Raw genomic sequence first — 15,656 nt, 5'->3', positions numbered from 1 at the left:
AATCAAGTTTGTCTATTGCCACTATCCTAATAAAAAAATGACTTTAAATTGTTTTGTTAGATCCGATATTCACCAATCAACTCACTGCCCTTGATATCTCCCTTTGCAATAAATTATAGTTTAAAACAAATTATAACATAAAGAAGTACAATTAAGATTTTAGTTTCAATAAACAATAAAATTTGAATTAAAATTTAATTAATGTAATCCAAATTGAACAAAAAGAAAACAGTAAAAATTAAATTTAGAATAAAAATTATTAAAACAATATAATTTTTAAATTTTAATATAATATCATTCAAATTACTTTAATAAAATTTAAATAATTTTTTATTTGAATTAAATGATAATTTATTAAATTCTTCTGCCAGAATTTAACCAATAGCTTTCATGAGGCCCCCTACATTTAGCGCCTAATTAACACTCACAACTTAACTGACCACATAGTGTAACCGACCATGCTACACGTGCTTTTTACATTTAATTTGGCTACATGAAATTTTATTCGTACATTGCCCGGTTTAAGCTCTGTAAAATTTATTCATTGACTATTCATCTTTGGGAGTTGTAATGTCCGTCCTTCTCTCTGTCTCTTTGGCTCGGTGTTTAGCTTCAGTGCCTTTGGTGTTCCGAGTTAATTACACGATTGCATGTTTTATGTCTAGATTTAATGTTATCGTTAAACTCAATAGCTAATTACGTATAGCAAAATGTGTAACAACGATGTGTAACATACGATCAGCTAGTGCACTGGAAAAATATATATTACGTGTGAGTGAATCTCTGTGGTGTAGATGACCTTCTGTTTTTATCTCCCATAATGATGCAAAAATAAAAAAAAAAACGTTGTACCAAATACGACAAATATGGGTTAAGGGGTAAAAACTAGGAAAATGTCAAATTAAGCATGTGGCTTACGGAGAATAAACCCGAACCGACCGACGTCGGATGCCGCTGACGTCTGAGCCGTTACAAATTTGTCTATTAATGCTATCCAAACCTTTATGAGATTAATTGTACAACAAATCGTACAATCAAATGTGTTTAGGCACATTTGTATGTCATGCACTGGACTCATGACCCTGATGTCATTTTCTAAGTTTCCCAACAAACTTTCATAGTTATCATAGATGAAAATTCAGCAAAAACAAAATCTTCGCTATGGATGTGAACGGATGGGTATAGCTCCAATAAATGACGTTGATTATTTTGATGAGTATTCTGTTGTAGTATGTATCTTAGCAATATTCCCATCAAAAGTTAACCTCTGCAAATTCCCTTTCATAAATAATTTGGCTTAGTAACGAAACGCTTTCCATGAGGTTTGAATAGAAAATGAAAAGCGATGCGAAATAAAAGAAAATTACTTAAATTGTTCCCTCTAATGGAGAGAAGAAACCGTAACGAGTTCAATATACCACACTATTTTGCTAATTCCATTAAATTTTCGTATAAAATTTGTTTACCTTTCTCTCGTACATTAGAATGGTGAGAATATGGAACGCGGTTGCGATGAACGTTGTACCTGCAATCGGGGTGAATGGATATGTTCCCCCCGCTGTCAAGGGAAAACTTTTAAGCGTGGCACTGGTATGATGGCCATGGAACATCAATCGAATTGTCGTGAAATTCCTGTAGAAGATGATGAATGTTGTGGTCAACTCCAATGTGCAACAGCTGAAGAAGTTTTCCTGCCCACCCAATCAACCTTAAATATGGATGATTCCGTGAACGGTGAGTACGATTATTTCAAGAGTTGCTCTTTGTTTAGTAACCTCTGCAGTCATGTGTAGCTTTTATGATACATTAGGATCGTAGATTCATTTATTATTGTTGTCGCCGTTGTTGTTGTTGTTGCCGCTATTGCTTCTTAGAGTTAAATGAAAATTTTTAATTTCATATCATTTTCATGTAACCGCTTTTCGTTGGGATTAAAAAAAACAAAAATCATATCACACTTCTTCACACACACCACCCAATCCAACCACACCTACACACACATCCATATGGCTGAACAAATCTTTTCGCAGCATCCATACATAAGACACGGCCCGATTGTTACTTCAACGGTGGTATTTATAAATTCCGTGAACGTCTGGAAATTGGCTGTGAGCAAATTTGCCACTGTGATGAGGATGGCATTATGAATTGTAAACCTCGTTGTCCCGAACGTAATCATACGCGCCTAGATAAATGTGTCTTTGTCAAAGATCCCAAAGATGTTTGCTGTCAATTGGAATTGTGTGATGTTACTTTGGACGATCATGAGCAAACACCATCACCTCCTACAGCCCATAATTCGATAGGAGATGAGAATGGCTATGGCTTCCAAGAGGCCCGCGATATTGATGGAGCTGCTGGTCATAGTACCTGTGAATACAAAGGTCAAGTTTATCCCGATGGCAAACAGTTTCATGATGGCTGTGAACAATTGTGTCTGTGTACACAACAAGGTGTTCATTGTGCCAAACTTCAGTGTCCCACCTCCTTTGGTCTGGACGTTTTAAATCCCCATTGCCTGCGTTGGGAACCTGAACCGGCAAACTTCAAGCCCATTGCTCCTAATTGTTGCCCGGATAGTATGCGTTGTGTGGACAATGGTACCTGTGTATATCGTGGCGAAGAATTTGAGAATTGGTCGCAAATACCCACTAATCTTACCGGTAAGTATGCCCCCAATTCAATCTCACATAGCTTGTTGTTGGTTTGGTTTTACACTACTAACCATCTTAACTTTTCGCCCACCGCCATGTGATTGGCAAACATTCATTTCCATTAGGCTGTGAACAACATTGTTATTGTGATAATGGCAAGGTAGAATGCCGTCCTGCGTGTCCACCTGTTTTGGCATTACCTCCAGCCGATTTACCCTGCCACAGGGCCCAAGCACGTTTGTTGCCCATACCAGATGATGAATGTTGTAAGCACTGGGCTTGTGCTCCTTTGCCAAATCAAAATGGTTTCACGGAGAAACCCTATCATGGCAACCAGCAAGAAGATGATAACGAGGAGGATGAGGAGACGGGCTCCGAGGAACATGTGGCCCATAATGGTAAATATGAGCAGCGTTTATATAAACATCACTTTTTTCATTTTGTACCTTCTTGTTTTTTTGGTAAATGTGCATGAAATTCAATAATGCTTTTGATTTTGAATGTTGCTGTTCCCGTTTTTGAGCCAACAAAAAAGAAATCACTAATAAAGTGTTCCCAAATCAGGGGACCACTTTTATTATACATTTTTTTATGGAATTTCTAATTGCATGTCTTCTAGAGATATTAAGCCATGCCAAAGAGCGTTTTGTCTATTCCTTGAGCTTTGGTTTTGAAAAGCACTGACCGTGGTTAACCAAGAGTTATGAAGATTTTCATATGATTCGGAGACGATTTTCTCCTTTGCTCTGTATTTCATTGTCCATTTACCTTCATTCAATCATTTGGTTAAGAGGATTCCACATACTCTTCTCTTTCTTTACTCTAAAACTAATTGGATAAGCTCGCTTTGTTAAAATTTATTTTTTTCTTCTTCTTTTTCCGTAATTCGAAAGTTTCGAAAGTTCCATGTATAGACACATAAACTGTACATATAGAATAATAACAAAATAGTTCAATTAAAAAAGTTAATTTCAGTTGGAAATATATATAAGTTCAATTTCATGAGCTAAGCAAATAAAAAAATGCGGCTGCAAAAAAAAAACAGGTTTATCAAATTTGATGAAATGTGAGCCCCCATATATCTGGAGATTGGTTCTGTAGAAGATTATGGATCTATAGATATATTTACACCGTACAAATGTAACTAATGCGGTCATTGGTGTTCACAGTTGCACACAAAAATGTCACCAAATTTTTTACATTTAAAATTGTATTGTAAAAAAATCAATTAAAAATAATTGGTTCTACAAATTTTTAAATTGAAACAATAATCAATCACAGAAATTGATAGTTTTTTTTTATGTATTCATTCATTAAGTCTATGGATTACAATCCTTACAGACTAGCAATTTTAAAAATAAATAGCATCAAGTAAATTTTTAATTGGATCAATTAATTTTTTAATTGACGTTGCTGATTGATACTATCATTTATGTGATTGAAGAAACTTCAATTAAAAATTAATTGGATCTATTAATTTTGTAATTGAAGACACGATATATTTTTTCTGTGTACCCATATCATCATTTAAGGCGAAAGGTTACTTCGGGTGGCCTTGTAGTATCGATTTCTACAAAGTACACTCGACGATCACTTTGAAAGTTTACGAATTGCTCAATTCGAAATGTTTTCTCTTTAGAAAACACCATGTTCGGAAAGTCGCCCTTCGATTCAATTAAAAGTTTTGTTTGTTTAAAGAAAGTATACAATTTTTTGTCAGGCTCAAAATTTAGCATTGTTTTTGTGTATTCTATTTCCATGGAACTTTCTAAAAACAGCTATTAATGTTTCTTTTTTTGTTTGTACAACTCATATTTTTCATTCTTTTTTTATTGTGCACTCACCCACTATCACCTTATTACAAAAAACAAAACGCTTCATTAAAACAACAAATCGCATTTGTACATAAATTAAATTAAAACAAAAAAAAAAAATCATGTGAAACGAATATGCCAACAGATTCATTCTCTGAGAATTCAACTAAAAAGAATGATATAGTAGCCGGAGCGGAGAAGAAACCAACAAATGCCTTTTATCCCACTGTAGATGGTAAACCACCCAAAGGATCTATAGGAGGATCTCCATTCGGTTTCGATTACAAAGCAGAAAAACATGATAAACACGATAAGCATGCAAAGAAGCCCGCACATCCTGTCAAACCTCAACAGAACGATGTTAAATACGATGTACATGAGGTGCAAGAAGATGACATACCGGCCCACCATGCCGCCGGAGTTGCTGGTGGTGGTGGTATAGGACCTGGTTATGTACCTGTTCATTTGGCACATGGCGGTGTGGCCATATCTCCCTATGATAGCGTAAATTACAACCAAAATCTAGCACCACAACATCCTGGGCCTCAAGGACCCTATGGTCCTTTCTATCACAACGACGCATTTAACCCATATGAACAGTACGATATAAATCCAAACGGTATACCCCAAGGAAAACCACCAGCACCCACTAGTCAATCGGATTTATTCAATTTAATTGGGGCCGGAGTACCAGGTTCTAAGCTAGGCGGGAATGGTCAGTCGAATTTACCTCCTCACGTAAGGATTGAGCATATTCTACAGCATTTACAGCAGAATGGCAATCATAATGCAGCTCAACAAGGCCAAGGACCTTATGTACATGCCAATACCAGCGGAGCTGGGGGTCAGCAGCAATATGTGCCCATTGTTCATAGCGGTTTGCCTCCACCACCGCCAGCCCATGCCATTGCCATAGTTGATGGTCAAGCACAGCCAGTGACATACGGTGGTTATCCCGTTCTACCAGGAGTTGGACCTCTGGCCACACATGCCATTGGTCATCAACCGACAACACCCTCGAATGGCCTGATTACACAATCTACAGAACATGGGGCAGCCACAAAGTCCAAGCAAACAGGTTGATTTCATGATTTCATCATTAATATTATACTCTGTCCTTCACCTTGTATATAATCTTTCAATCACCGCCCATGCAATTTCTATGACATGTCATTCCATTGTATAGACGACCACATAAGTAGGCCCATTTTGGTTATGGTTTTTAGTATTCCTTTCTTTCCAACTGCATTTATTTGCTCCTCACATTACACTTGAATACACAAATGGTGGTGAACAAACACCTTCCATGCTACAAATGCTTTAAATGTTTTAGCTTAGATAAATTCTATGGAATGACTATTTTCCCAAAACTTCCTTGTCCGTGCAAAAAAAAAAAACACACACACACACAAACAAAGTTATAATCCTTTCCTTGTATATCTCTACACAGGTTTCAATAATCTACAGCCTGACATTGAAGTCCATACACTGGAAGCCATTGATGCACGCACAGTGCGTATAGTATTCACCGTACCCCAGGTCTATGTGAATTTACATGGGCGTGTTGAGTTAAGATATACCAATGGTCCTGGTAACGATACCACCAAATGGGAACAACAGATATTTGCCCCACCCGAGGATTTAATTGCCACCTCACAGATGGAATTCGATCTACCCAGTTTGGAACCAAATTCTTTGTATAAAATTAAAATAACCTTGATCCTAAGAGATTTGAATTCCCAGCCCACAAGTTCCATTTATACAGTGAAGACACCCGCGGAGAGATCTATAACTCCACCACCACCACCAACGGATTACAGACCAGACTTCCAGGATATCTTTAAGAGTGTTGAAGATCCAGAGTTAAATGTCAGCGAGAGCAATTCAACATGGTTACATTTGACTTGGAAGAAATTATCAGATGATCATTTAGATTATGTGGATGGTATACAACTAAGATACAAAGAACTAACCGGCATGATATACTCGTCAACACCTTTGGTACATCGCTCATTAACCTCGTACACCATTGAAAATCTACAACCAGATACTGGCTATGAAATTGGTCTATACTATATCCCATTCCCTGGTCATGGTGCTGAAATTAGAGCTGGTCATATGATCAAGGTTAGAACAAGTCCCAAGGTGGATGTTTTCGCATTCGACGTTATGGTCAATGTGACTAAGATCAAGGCTCAAAGTGTTGAAGTCTCTTGGAGTGGTGTTCCCTATCCAGAAGATAAATATGTTAACATTTATCGGGCTATTTATCAAAGTGACTCTGGCAAGGAGGATTCCAGTGTATTCAAGGTAGCCAAGAGGGATAGCTCAACGGGTACTTTAATAATGGATTTGAAACCTGGCACCAAATATCGTTTGTGGCTGGAAATATACATGACCAATGGCAAGATCAAGAAGAGTAATGTTGTGAACTTTATAACGAAACCAGGTGGTAATGCAGTTCCCGGCAAAACTGGTGAGTTAAATGGTGTCAGTAAAATGCTTAACAATAATATTTTCTGAATATTCTGATTTCCCTGTGAAAATTTCTTATTGATTTTTTCTCTCTCCAAAAAGTCTTAACTGCTTACCAAAGGATACAAACTTTTTTCGGTAATACATTTTTCATTTGTTCATATACGGCAATGAATGATAATCAAACATTTTCCACATCAATCCATTCGATGTAAAGAAATTTCGAGTGATTTTTACTCACAATCAAAATCGACTTTTTGTGGTTTCGAAAATAAATTTTTCATGATTTTCATAAACGAAAACTCTTGAAGAGTTTTAAAATAAATTCGTTTTTTGTAGTTTTAAATATGTTAGAATTCCATTATCGAAAACTATGAATTAAAAATTATAAAACCCCCTTAGGGTTTTTAACGTTAGGTTAACCCTCTAATACTAATTTTTTTTTTTACCATCTGATTAAATATTCTATGTTAACGATACAAAAGCAAGAAAAATTTATATGGTAGAATTCAGTAAATGCTGCAGAGCCTCATGAACAGTTTAAACTAAGTTTTCTTTCTATTTAACCTATTTTTGTTGTCTTAAGGTGTGTTTTACTAAAAGCTTCCTGATTTAATGGAGGCCGCATGAAGGCGGGATTGTGCATTAGTGGGTTAAAGTGGCAGCTCGATTTGATTCAGGCTCACTTACACTATTAAGTCCATTGTGATATATTCTAAGATTAGAAAGGTAGTCGTTTTGTTTCTCAAAAATTGAAGATATCAATGATCTGAAAATATAAAAGAATAAGATAAAGATTAAAAGTGGGAGTACAACCATTAGCATGGTTGTACACGACCTCAGACCCGAGAAGATCTTGAGTGCCACTTCTAAGTTTGTGATTCCGGATAGTTCAGAGCTAACAGAATAATTTAATGTGTGTGCTAATTGGTAACAAAGATGTGGAATGGGCTTGAACTCAGACATCATAATCCTGTTCCAACTGACAGAATAATTCTAAACTCGAACGTCCGAGTGATATAGGTATGTGTTAAATGGCTCAGCTCGAAGCCTTTCATTGCGAAATAAAAGTAGGAATAATGGAATGGGTGCGTGAAAAGAGGAGACATACATTACGATCACACTCCGTGCTAAAAAGCAAGGAGTCCATTGAACACAATACGATTGGCAACCCAATCCAAGAGGAAATGAAAAAAAAAATAGCCCACAACTTAGTTATATAATTCTGTCAGAAATCTTAGAGACCGCAAAGTCACAAAAGAAGAAACTTAGAGAATACATTCAGGAAACTGAGTTTGTTAATGATAAAAAAAACCAAAGAAATTTTAAAATGTTTGAAAATTCCACAAGTCTAGTCTGTGCACTCCAATAGTTAGATTTATTTTCATGGTGTCCATTTGCCGACTAATATTTGTTATTTATTTTATATAGGTAAACTATTACATGCTGGAGTCGAACAACCCGTTGGCGATTACTATGGACCACTTGTAGTGGTTTCCGTTGTGGCTGCACTAGCTATCATGTCAACATTAGTATTGCTATTGATCTTAACCAGAAGGCGTGTCCATCAGACTGCTTCCATAACACCGCCTCGTAAGAGTGATGCTGCCTATGATAATCCATCCTACAAAGTGGATATACAACAAGAGACTATGAGTAAGTCCGCAACGACCCATATGTACAAAACAAAATAATACATTTTTAATTATTTTCTAATTGCAGATCTGTAGCGGTTTTAAGAAACAAACGTGCAAACGAGTGAGGTTTCTTACAAGTCCCCTTTGTATTTTTTCTACTTTAAAAACGAAACCCATGAAATCCTAGTTGTGTCTTAGAAAATAGGTTTGAAAAACAAATTTATGTAAATATTTAAAACACACACACACACACAAACATATACTGATAATAGTAATCCCCCCTCCAAAAGGCATAACACTTTTGAAAATTGGTTTAACCATAAATATTAAAAAAAAAAAAACAAAAGAAAAAAGGATTACTTTAGCAAAGTGCCAGCAGATATACCTAATTAAAAGAAAGCAAAACGAAACACCCATTGGAGAGGTGAGAGAGACAAAGTATTCCAAATTGGCCCAGTAAATTGAGATTTCCTTACTTCCTACAAAACTAAATAAAATAAAAGCCATTATTAAAAGAAAGAAGAAAAATCAATAAAACTTTAGTTCTTAAGTCTAATATGTTCATTTGTTTCTACTACCGCGCTCTACACCCTCTTTCCTTTCTTTGTTTCATGTTTATTTTGTACATAAAAATCTATCTAAGTCTGTAATCAATAAAGATAGTATGTCTATCAATCATTTATCATTTACAAAATAAAAAAATATATATTTAAATTATGGTAATTTTTCGTAATTTTGTCTTCCCCAAATTCAATTCCCCTTTTTTCATGTTAACGAAAGGCATTGTATAATTTTTAGCTTTACATTTACTTAGTTTTACAACGATAATTATTCTAAGTTCGAAATTAAAATAAAAACACAATAAAAAATATGTTCCGTTTTTTATTGGATACTGGTATATGATATTAAGGAATGAGATTTTTTTTATAATTGATTTATTAACTTAAATTTTCAATTAGCTTAATCTTGAAGTTTACGACAGTAGTAGCGAGTTTCTTCCAGACAAAATATCAAATACAAATAGCACAAAGTACAGGCCTAAAATCGTCCATTTGAGTGAAAATAGTATTAAAAAATGAAACATATTTGAATATTGGAAGAGATCTCCTTTTCGACATTAAAGAACAGCAGCAATAAAATATTTAAGTTTCACCGGCGGGCATGTTCAGCGAACAAATGTTCATTGCAAATGGATGCTTTTAATCTTCAAAATCGAATAATCGACTTCGGGCAAAAAGGACTTTTCACAGTGATCGGTTAGTTCGACTAATCTAATGGCGATTTCGATTGGGAAAAAAGGTGCAACATTCTCGAAATTGATTGCAAAATATCAAGGACACTATCTTAGATTTTGGATCCGGTATCCCTTACAATATTATGAATTAACAATAGCTTTGGAATGACAATATCATTTGGGCGAAAAAACAATGAGGGAAAAAGTAGTGTAACACCAAGGCGACATATTTTTTGCGAAACGAAAACGAATTTGAATGGAAAGAAGAACGTTATGTAGCACTTTTTTATACTGATGATTGGCCTTTTTGGCCTTTTAATGCAATAAAATGATATGAAAAAAAAATCACCAAAAAAATCGAATGTAGACGTTTCATAATCGCAATAGTCGAAGTCGAATTAGTAGTAAGTTTTAGCAAACTACCATATGCGACTTTTCCAAATTTTGAAAAATCGGAAATTCAACTTTTTAATTCTCACTACAATCCGTTTGCTTGTTTACTCCTTTGTTCCAACAAAATATGCTTATATTGAACTACTTCAATCTTTTTTTATTATAAATTATTTCGATTTAGGTAATTTTGTGCTTTAATGTTTTTTTATGTTTTGATCTACGCCCACTTGAACAAGTCGTATTAGATCCCACATGATTCAGTGAGTGAAGGCGGTAGTGACAATCATCGACCGTGAAAGGATGTAACATATAATGAATAACGAACTCAAGGTAAAGCCTTACAAATTTCAAAAGCAACGGGATAATATCTAATTCCATATATCCCTTTTAAATTTTTTGAGAATTTTTTAGTGTCGATTTAGTTTCCCGTATGGGAAACTTGGAACCTTTAATGCTTTGATTTCGCTGTGATTGAAATGAATTATTTTATAGAAATTGGTTTTTATTCTTTCATATAAAGGCTCTTTACAAAAATATATTGTAGTCTATTTTTGATCTTACCTCATGCTACCTTACAACTTCAAATTGTCCATTTTCTGTTCTATCACACTGTCTTCTCCGTCCGTTTCACTGCTGCTGTCAGATGACGAAGAACTCTCCGAATCGGTTTTTTCAAATGATTCATCATCCCCACATGCCGATGAAGAAGACGATGAGGCGCCAATATGAATATCCGTTATTATTTCCTTTAGTAATTCCATTTCCAACTCTTGTAAATCTAGGCCCAAATTTTTTTTGAAAATGTCAAACAAAACATTCTTTAAATTGTGGGCCAACATTTGCAAATGTTTTGCGGGACAAATATTTGTAGCATTGGTCACATATCTGATATAGTCTTCAATGTAGTAATGGTTGAAGACGCTTCGGTCGTTGGCACTGAAACAATTATGAGTAATCAAAAGTTGTTTGATAATCCATTGGGTGTTATTTTGCAATGCGGTTATACAATCCTCCACACATTTGCGGCTCAGTTCATAGTTTCGATAAAGAGGATATATCAGGGAACGTCTCATAAAGCTAACGACCACCTCTTTGATTGAGGTGTGGGGTTCAAAGTAGGTGAGTGTTGCCGAGAGTACACTTCTGGTCCAAGCTGATTCACAATTTTCTTCATTTGATGTGAATCTATAAAATATAAGGTGAGCAGAGGACATCCAAGGGTATTTTGGTAAGAACTTACCGAACATCGTAGCATATGGCCAACAAAATGCTTATAAGACCGCAATCAATTTCCATGACGTCGTATTCGTCAGGCATTTGCCTCTGCTCTTGTTGGGATGTCAGATTATGTAGCAGGCATTCCTCTTCACGATCTAGAGCACAATCTGGAAGATGCGAAATAGTGGTTTGTAAGTTAAGATAATAAATGGCATAGGATAGAGGTTTTGTTTTTGGAGGACTAAAAGGCGTAAAAGCCGCCCATACTAAATGGTGGTTAACCTTTGAAATTAATTGAATACTGCATAGGATTGTCGAGACCATCGGGAACTTGCAACTCAACAAAATTTAGCTTATATTGATCACGGGAGAAATTTTTCATTTCATCGATATCCCTATCGATCATACGCTGTAGGGGACTAATCATGTCAGGTTCGGGCATACGAGTTATTGACTCTAAATCACACTATACACATACAAGAGAAAATCATGTAAGATTAAAGCTCAAATGGGGGTAAATGATACCAAACAACCTCAAATGATTTAATTCTTCCACGAAATTTGCTAGCAAATCCATAGCCATATGAGCCTTCCGGTCTCATGAGTTCGCCAACATCGTCAATTTTCAGCAAACAATTGTCAGTAATCCTTTTCAACTTCCAAAGATCAAAACGAGGCGGCTCGGACATTTGCTGCTGAAGCTGAGTATGCTTTTGACAATCCTTTTCAGGTGCATCATCCTCCGCTGGGGGCATGCAAGGTAACTTGATCTGCAGAATGTTCTCCTGGCTTTTGTAATGAAAGCATATATTCTTCAAATCCTTCATGTCAAAGCGACGTGAGGAATGAAATCTGAAACCAATCAAGAAGAAAATACAATACAAAGCATAGAAATAAACCAAGAGTACTTACTTGAATAACTCAACATCCAAATAGATGAGAAAATTAAAATCTTCTATGAATATATCACAATTTCTTATGTTATGGACATGCCTGGATGCAACGCCGGAATCACCACTTGATGGCTTCCTTTTCACTAGCAATTTTAATTCGCAATAATTTTCCCCGTAGACACTTTCCAATTTTCCCGAGGACATTTTCCAAAATAAACAAAGGAATTCTACCTCTTAAAATAAATAAACAAACCCACATGCCAGATATAATTCACAATAGTTGAACAAAATTGCTTATGACTGCTGTATCTATTTGGGGGCGTATATGCGCAGCGCAATTGAAGTACTGCATAATCCATGGCTGAAAAAAAAGGTTAAATCATGGGCCCACATGATTACAATTCAGGATGTCATATAGTATGGTGATTACAGCTCTCCAAATGACACTGCATAGCAAACACATCCGGCGGGGACATTTTCCAAAAAAAGGATCTCTTAAAATAAATAAACTCCACATGGGATATAATTCACAATAGTCGATCAATTTAATTACGACCATAGACCAATTAAAATAGAGACATACCTTGATAATTCACCATGGTTTTGTTTATTTGCAGTGCGCAGTCATTACCCTATTTGCGCAGTCAAGTGACTCAATTTCTTTTTGGAAAAAGCGCTGTGAATTCACTTAAGATGTCTATACCTTAATTGGTCTATGTTACGACTGCTGTATCTAATTGGGGGCGTATATGCGCAGCGCAATATCAAGTACTGTATGATGCTTAGTACTAAGTTCGTTTATGCGAAACACGAATATCTTCATATATCTCCGTAAATAGGGTCTCAAAACCAGATATGTTAACTTATTTATGCGAAATAATATACCTGGCTATTTTTTCGTGCGAAAAATCTAGGGTTGTATAAATATGTTCTTTAAAATATGACACTTTACCAAAATGCAGTCTGGCAACACCGACGTGATTTGCACCAAAGATAATTGAGTATAACAAGATTAAGCATTGTGCTCTTATAAAGAGAAAACAAATGTCAAGGTGTAGAAGGCTATGAGAAAAAATTTGTTTTATTTGTCAATTTTTCACAAGGCAGCTCTGCCCAGGAATAAATTAAATTAGCAATATTCACATAAAACCATACTAAATATTCGCTTTAACATACACATATGTTTTATTTTAATTTGCTATAATCGTTTTGGTATTGTTTTTGTGGTTTTTAATTCAGAAATTTATGAAAAACACAAATCTTATGATGGTTAGTTAGGTTAGGTTAGGTGGCAGCCCGATATATCAGGCTCACTTAGACTATTCAGTCCATTGTGATACCGCATTGGTGAACTTCTCTCTTATCACTGAGTGCTGCCCGATTCCATGTTAAGGTGGGTATTAAGTTCGACTTTTTCACTAAAGTGAAAACTAAAACAGTAAAAAAAGGCATAAAATTATACATATTTGTTGCAGATTTTATTATAACTTGATGGGGAATAGCCCAAAGCAAGTTTTCAAAAAGTTTGTATTCCTTAAAAAGTATTATTAGAGAAAAGTAATCGTGAAAAAATGGCGATTTTAGCGGCTAAACTCGAACTTAATACTCACCTTTAAGCTCAATGACAAGGGACCTCCTTTTTATATTGGAGTCCGAACGGCGTTCCACATTGCAGCGAAACCACTTAGAGAAGCTTTGAAACCTTCAGAAATGTCACCAGCATTACTGAGGTGGGATAATCCAGCGCTGAACAACTTTTTGGTGTTCGGTCGAAGCAGGAATCGAACCCACGACCTTGTGTATGCAAGGCGGGCTCCCAAATGTTATGATATTTTCCGAAGCAAACTGCAGTTTATTTGAGAGACACGTCGACGCAAACTTTATGATATTTTGTAGGCAGAGTCCTCTGGTGCTTCAGTTTTGCAACGACAAGACTGCGTTTTTCAAATGCAACAAATTTTCAGTTTGAGGGTAAAAATAATTTTCAACATAAATTCAACTTGACTTGAAATAGCTCATCTTCAATACATCTTCAAATTGTTTGCGAATTACTTCCAATTTGCCAAAATGTTGACGAAATCTTTGAAAAGGTGTTGAAGATAATATGAGAAAACTTTGACAAAACACTACCCTAAAATGCAACGAAAAAACCATGTGGTTTTCAATACTTATTTGTGCAACGAAGTTCGTGGTCAATTGCAAGAAATTAAAAAAATGGTAAATTTTAGACAAATAACCAAATAGTTTATAAAAATAGGTAAGCGAAAATAAAAAATGAAATAAAACTTTAAGGAAGTCACTAAATGTATATCTCTTTGCAGAAAACTATAATTATGGAGTCTACGTTCTTGAAAACATTAAAAAAGCTGACCAATGAAAAAATGGTGGACAATTAAGTGGAACTGCTTCAAATAGTTTATAATAATTGGTACGTCAGGGAGCCACCGTGGTGCAATGGTTAGCATGCCCGCCTTGCATACACAAAGTCGTGGGTTCGATTCCTGCTACGACCGAACACCAAAAAGTTTTTCAGCGGTGGATTATCCCTCCTGAGTAATGCTGGTTACATTTCTGAGGGTTTCAAAGCTTCTCTAAGTGGTTTCACCACAATGTGGAACGCCGTTCGGACTCGGCTATAAAAATGAGGTCCCTTGTCATTGAGCTTAACATGGAATCGGGCAGCACTCAGTGATAAGAGAGAAGTTCACCACTGTGGTATCACAATGGACTGAATAGTCTAAGTGAGCCTGATACATCGGGCTGCCACATAACCTAACCTAACATTGGTACGTCAATATGAAAAATTAAATCAACACTTTAGAGAAGTCACTAAATTTAAATCTCTTTGCAGAAAACTAAAATCTTTGGATGCTACATTCTTGCAAACATTAAGAAGCTGACCAATGAAAAATGAGTGGCTTATCGACAAGAAAAAGTTTCCAGAAACATTACAAGTGCAACCAATTAAAATTGTTAAAAACAACAAATTGTTGAAATCAACAACTTCTGGATGAAAATGTGCATCACATCGTCAGTTTAATTCATATGCTATTATCAGTTTAAAATGGATATTTTGTGAATTCCTTCTGCTGGAAATCAATTCTAACACGCGGTCCAGTACGTTCCTAATTTCAAATTGCCCGCATTTTAATAAATTTTAATGCTGTTTTATGACACAAAAAGGAAGGAAATCGAATTATCAATGCAAAAGTGGTTACTAATAATGTTTAAGATATTTAAAGTTTTGTTTGTTTTTTTTTTGTTCTTATTTGTTGATATGTTTAATAAGATTATTATTTATCAATTGGTATTATAGTGTATTATGTAGTATAGTGTAT

General features: G+C 35.4%; 2 protein-coding genes across 5 annotated transcripts in view; one reads left to right on the top strand and one right to left on the bottom strand.

Annotated features, from left to right (window-relative positions):
- sas (stranded at second transmembrane protein) overlaps positions 1-9,451 on the top strand; it is a 44,161-nt gene extending 34,710 nt beyond the window's left edge. For 2 of the 3 annotated variants that reach the window (XM_075288962.1, XM_075288963.1), the window contains exons 4-10: positions 1,485-1,734; positions 2,031-2,663; positions 2,780-3,052; positions 4,614-5,546; positions 5,919-6,944; positions 8,375-8,599; positions 8,666-9,451. In XM_075288962.1, the coding sequence (XP_075145077.1) occupies positions 1,485-1,734; positions 2,031-2,663; positions 2,780-3,052; positions 4,614-5,546; positions 5,919-6,944; positions 8,375-8,599; positions 8,666-8,673 (3,348 nt within the window). In that variant the 3' untranslated portion in view covers positions 8,674-9,451. The remainder of the gene's footprint in view (positions 1-1,484; positions 1,735-2,030; positions 2,664-2,779; positions 3,053-4,613; positions 5,547-5,918; positions 6,945-8,374; positions 8,600-8,665) is intronic. The other variant, XM_075288964.1, reaches the window with a different exon arrangement.
- The window catches only part of LOC142220072 (protein SHQ1 homolog), a 36,090-nt gene extending 23,507 nt beyond the window's left edge, over positions 1-12,583 (bottom strand). The window contains exons 1-5 of one of the 2 annotated variants that reach the window (XM_075288967.1): positions 12,338-12,583; positions 11,959-12,277; positions 11,708-11,891; positions 11,448-11,592; positions 10,769-11,392 (exon numbers count right to left, since the gene is read on the bottom strand). In XM_075288967.1, coding sequence (XP_075145082.1) covers positions 10,780-11,392; positions 11,448-11,592; positions 11,708-11,891; positions 11,959-12,277; positions 12,338-12,522 — 1,446 coding nt within the window. In that variant the 5' untranslated portion in view covers positions 12,523-12,583 and the 3' untranslated portion in view covers positions 10,769-10,779. Of the gene's footprint in view, positions 1-10,688; positions 11,393-11,447; positions 11,593-11,707; positions 11,892-11,958; positions 12,278-12,337 lie in introns of those variants that run through there. The other variant, XM_075288966.1, reaches the window with a different exon arrangement.
- Positions 12,584-15,656: the final 3,073 nt, after the last annotated feature.

Source organism: Haematobia irritans, chromosome 1 (genome assembly GCF_050003625.1).
Source record: "Haematobia irritans isolate KBUSLIRL chromosome 1, ASM5000362v1, whole genome shotgun sequence".
NCBI lineage: Eukaryota > Metazoa > Arthropoda > Insecta > Diptera > Muscidae > Haematobia > Haematobia irritans.
Note: the sequence above shows the minus strand (reverse complement) of the source record. Positions and strands in the feature narration are given on the sequence as shown.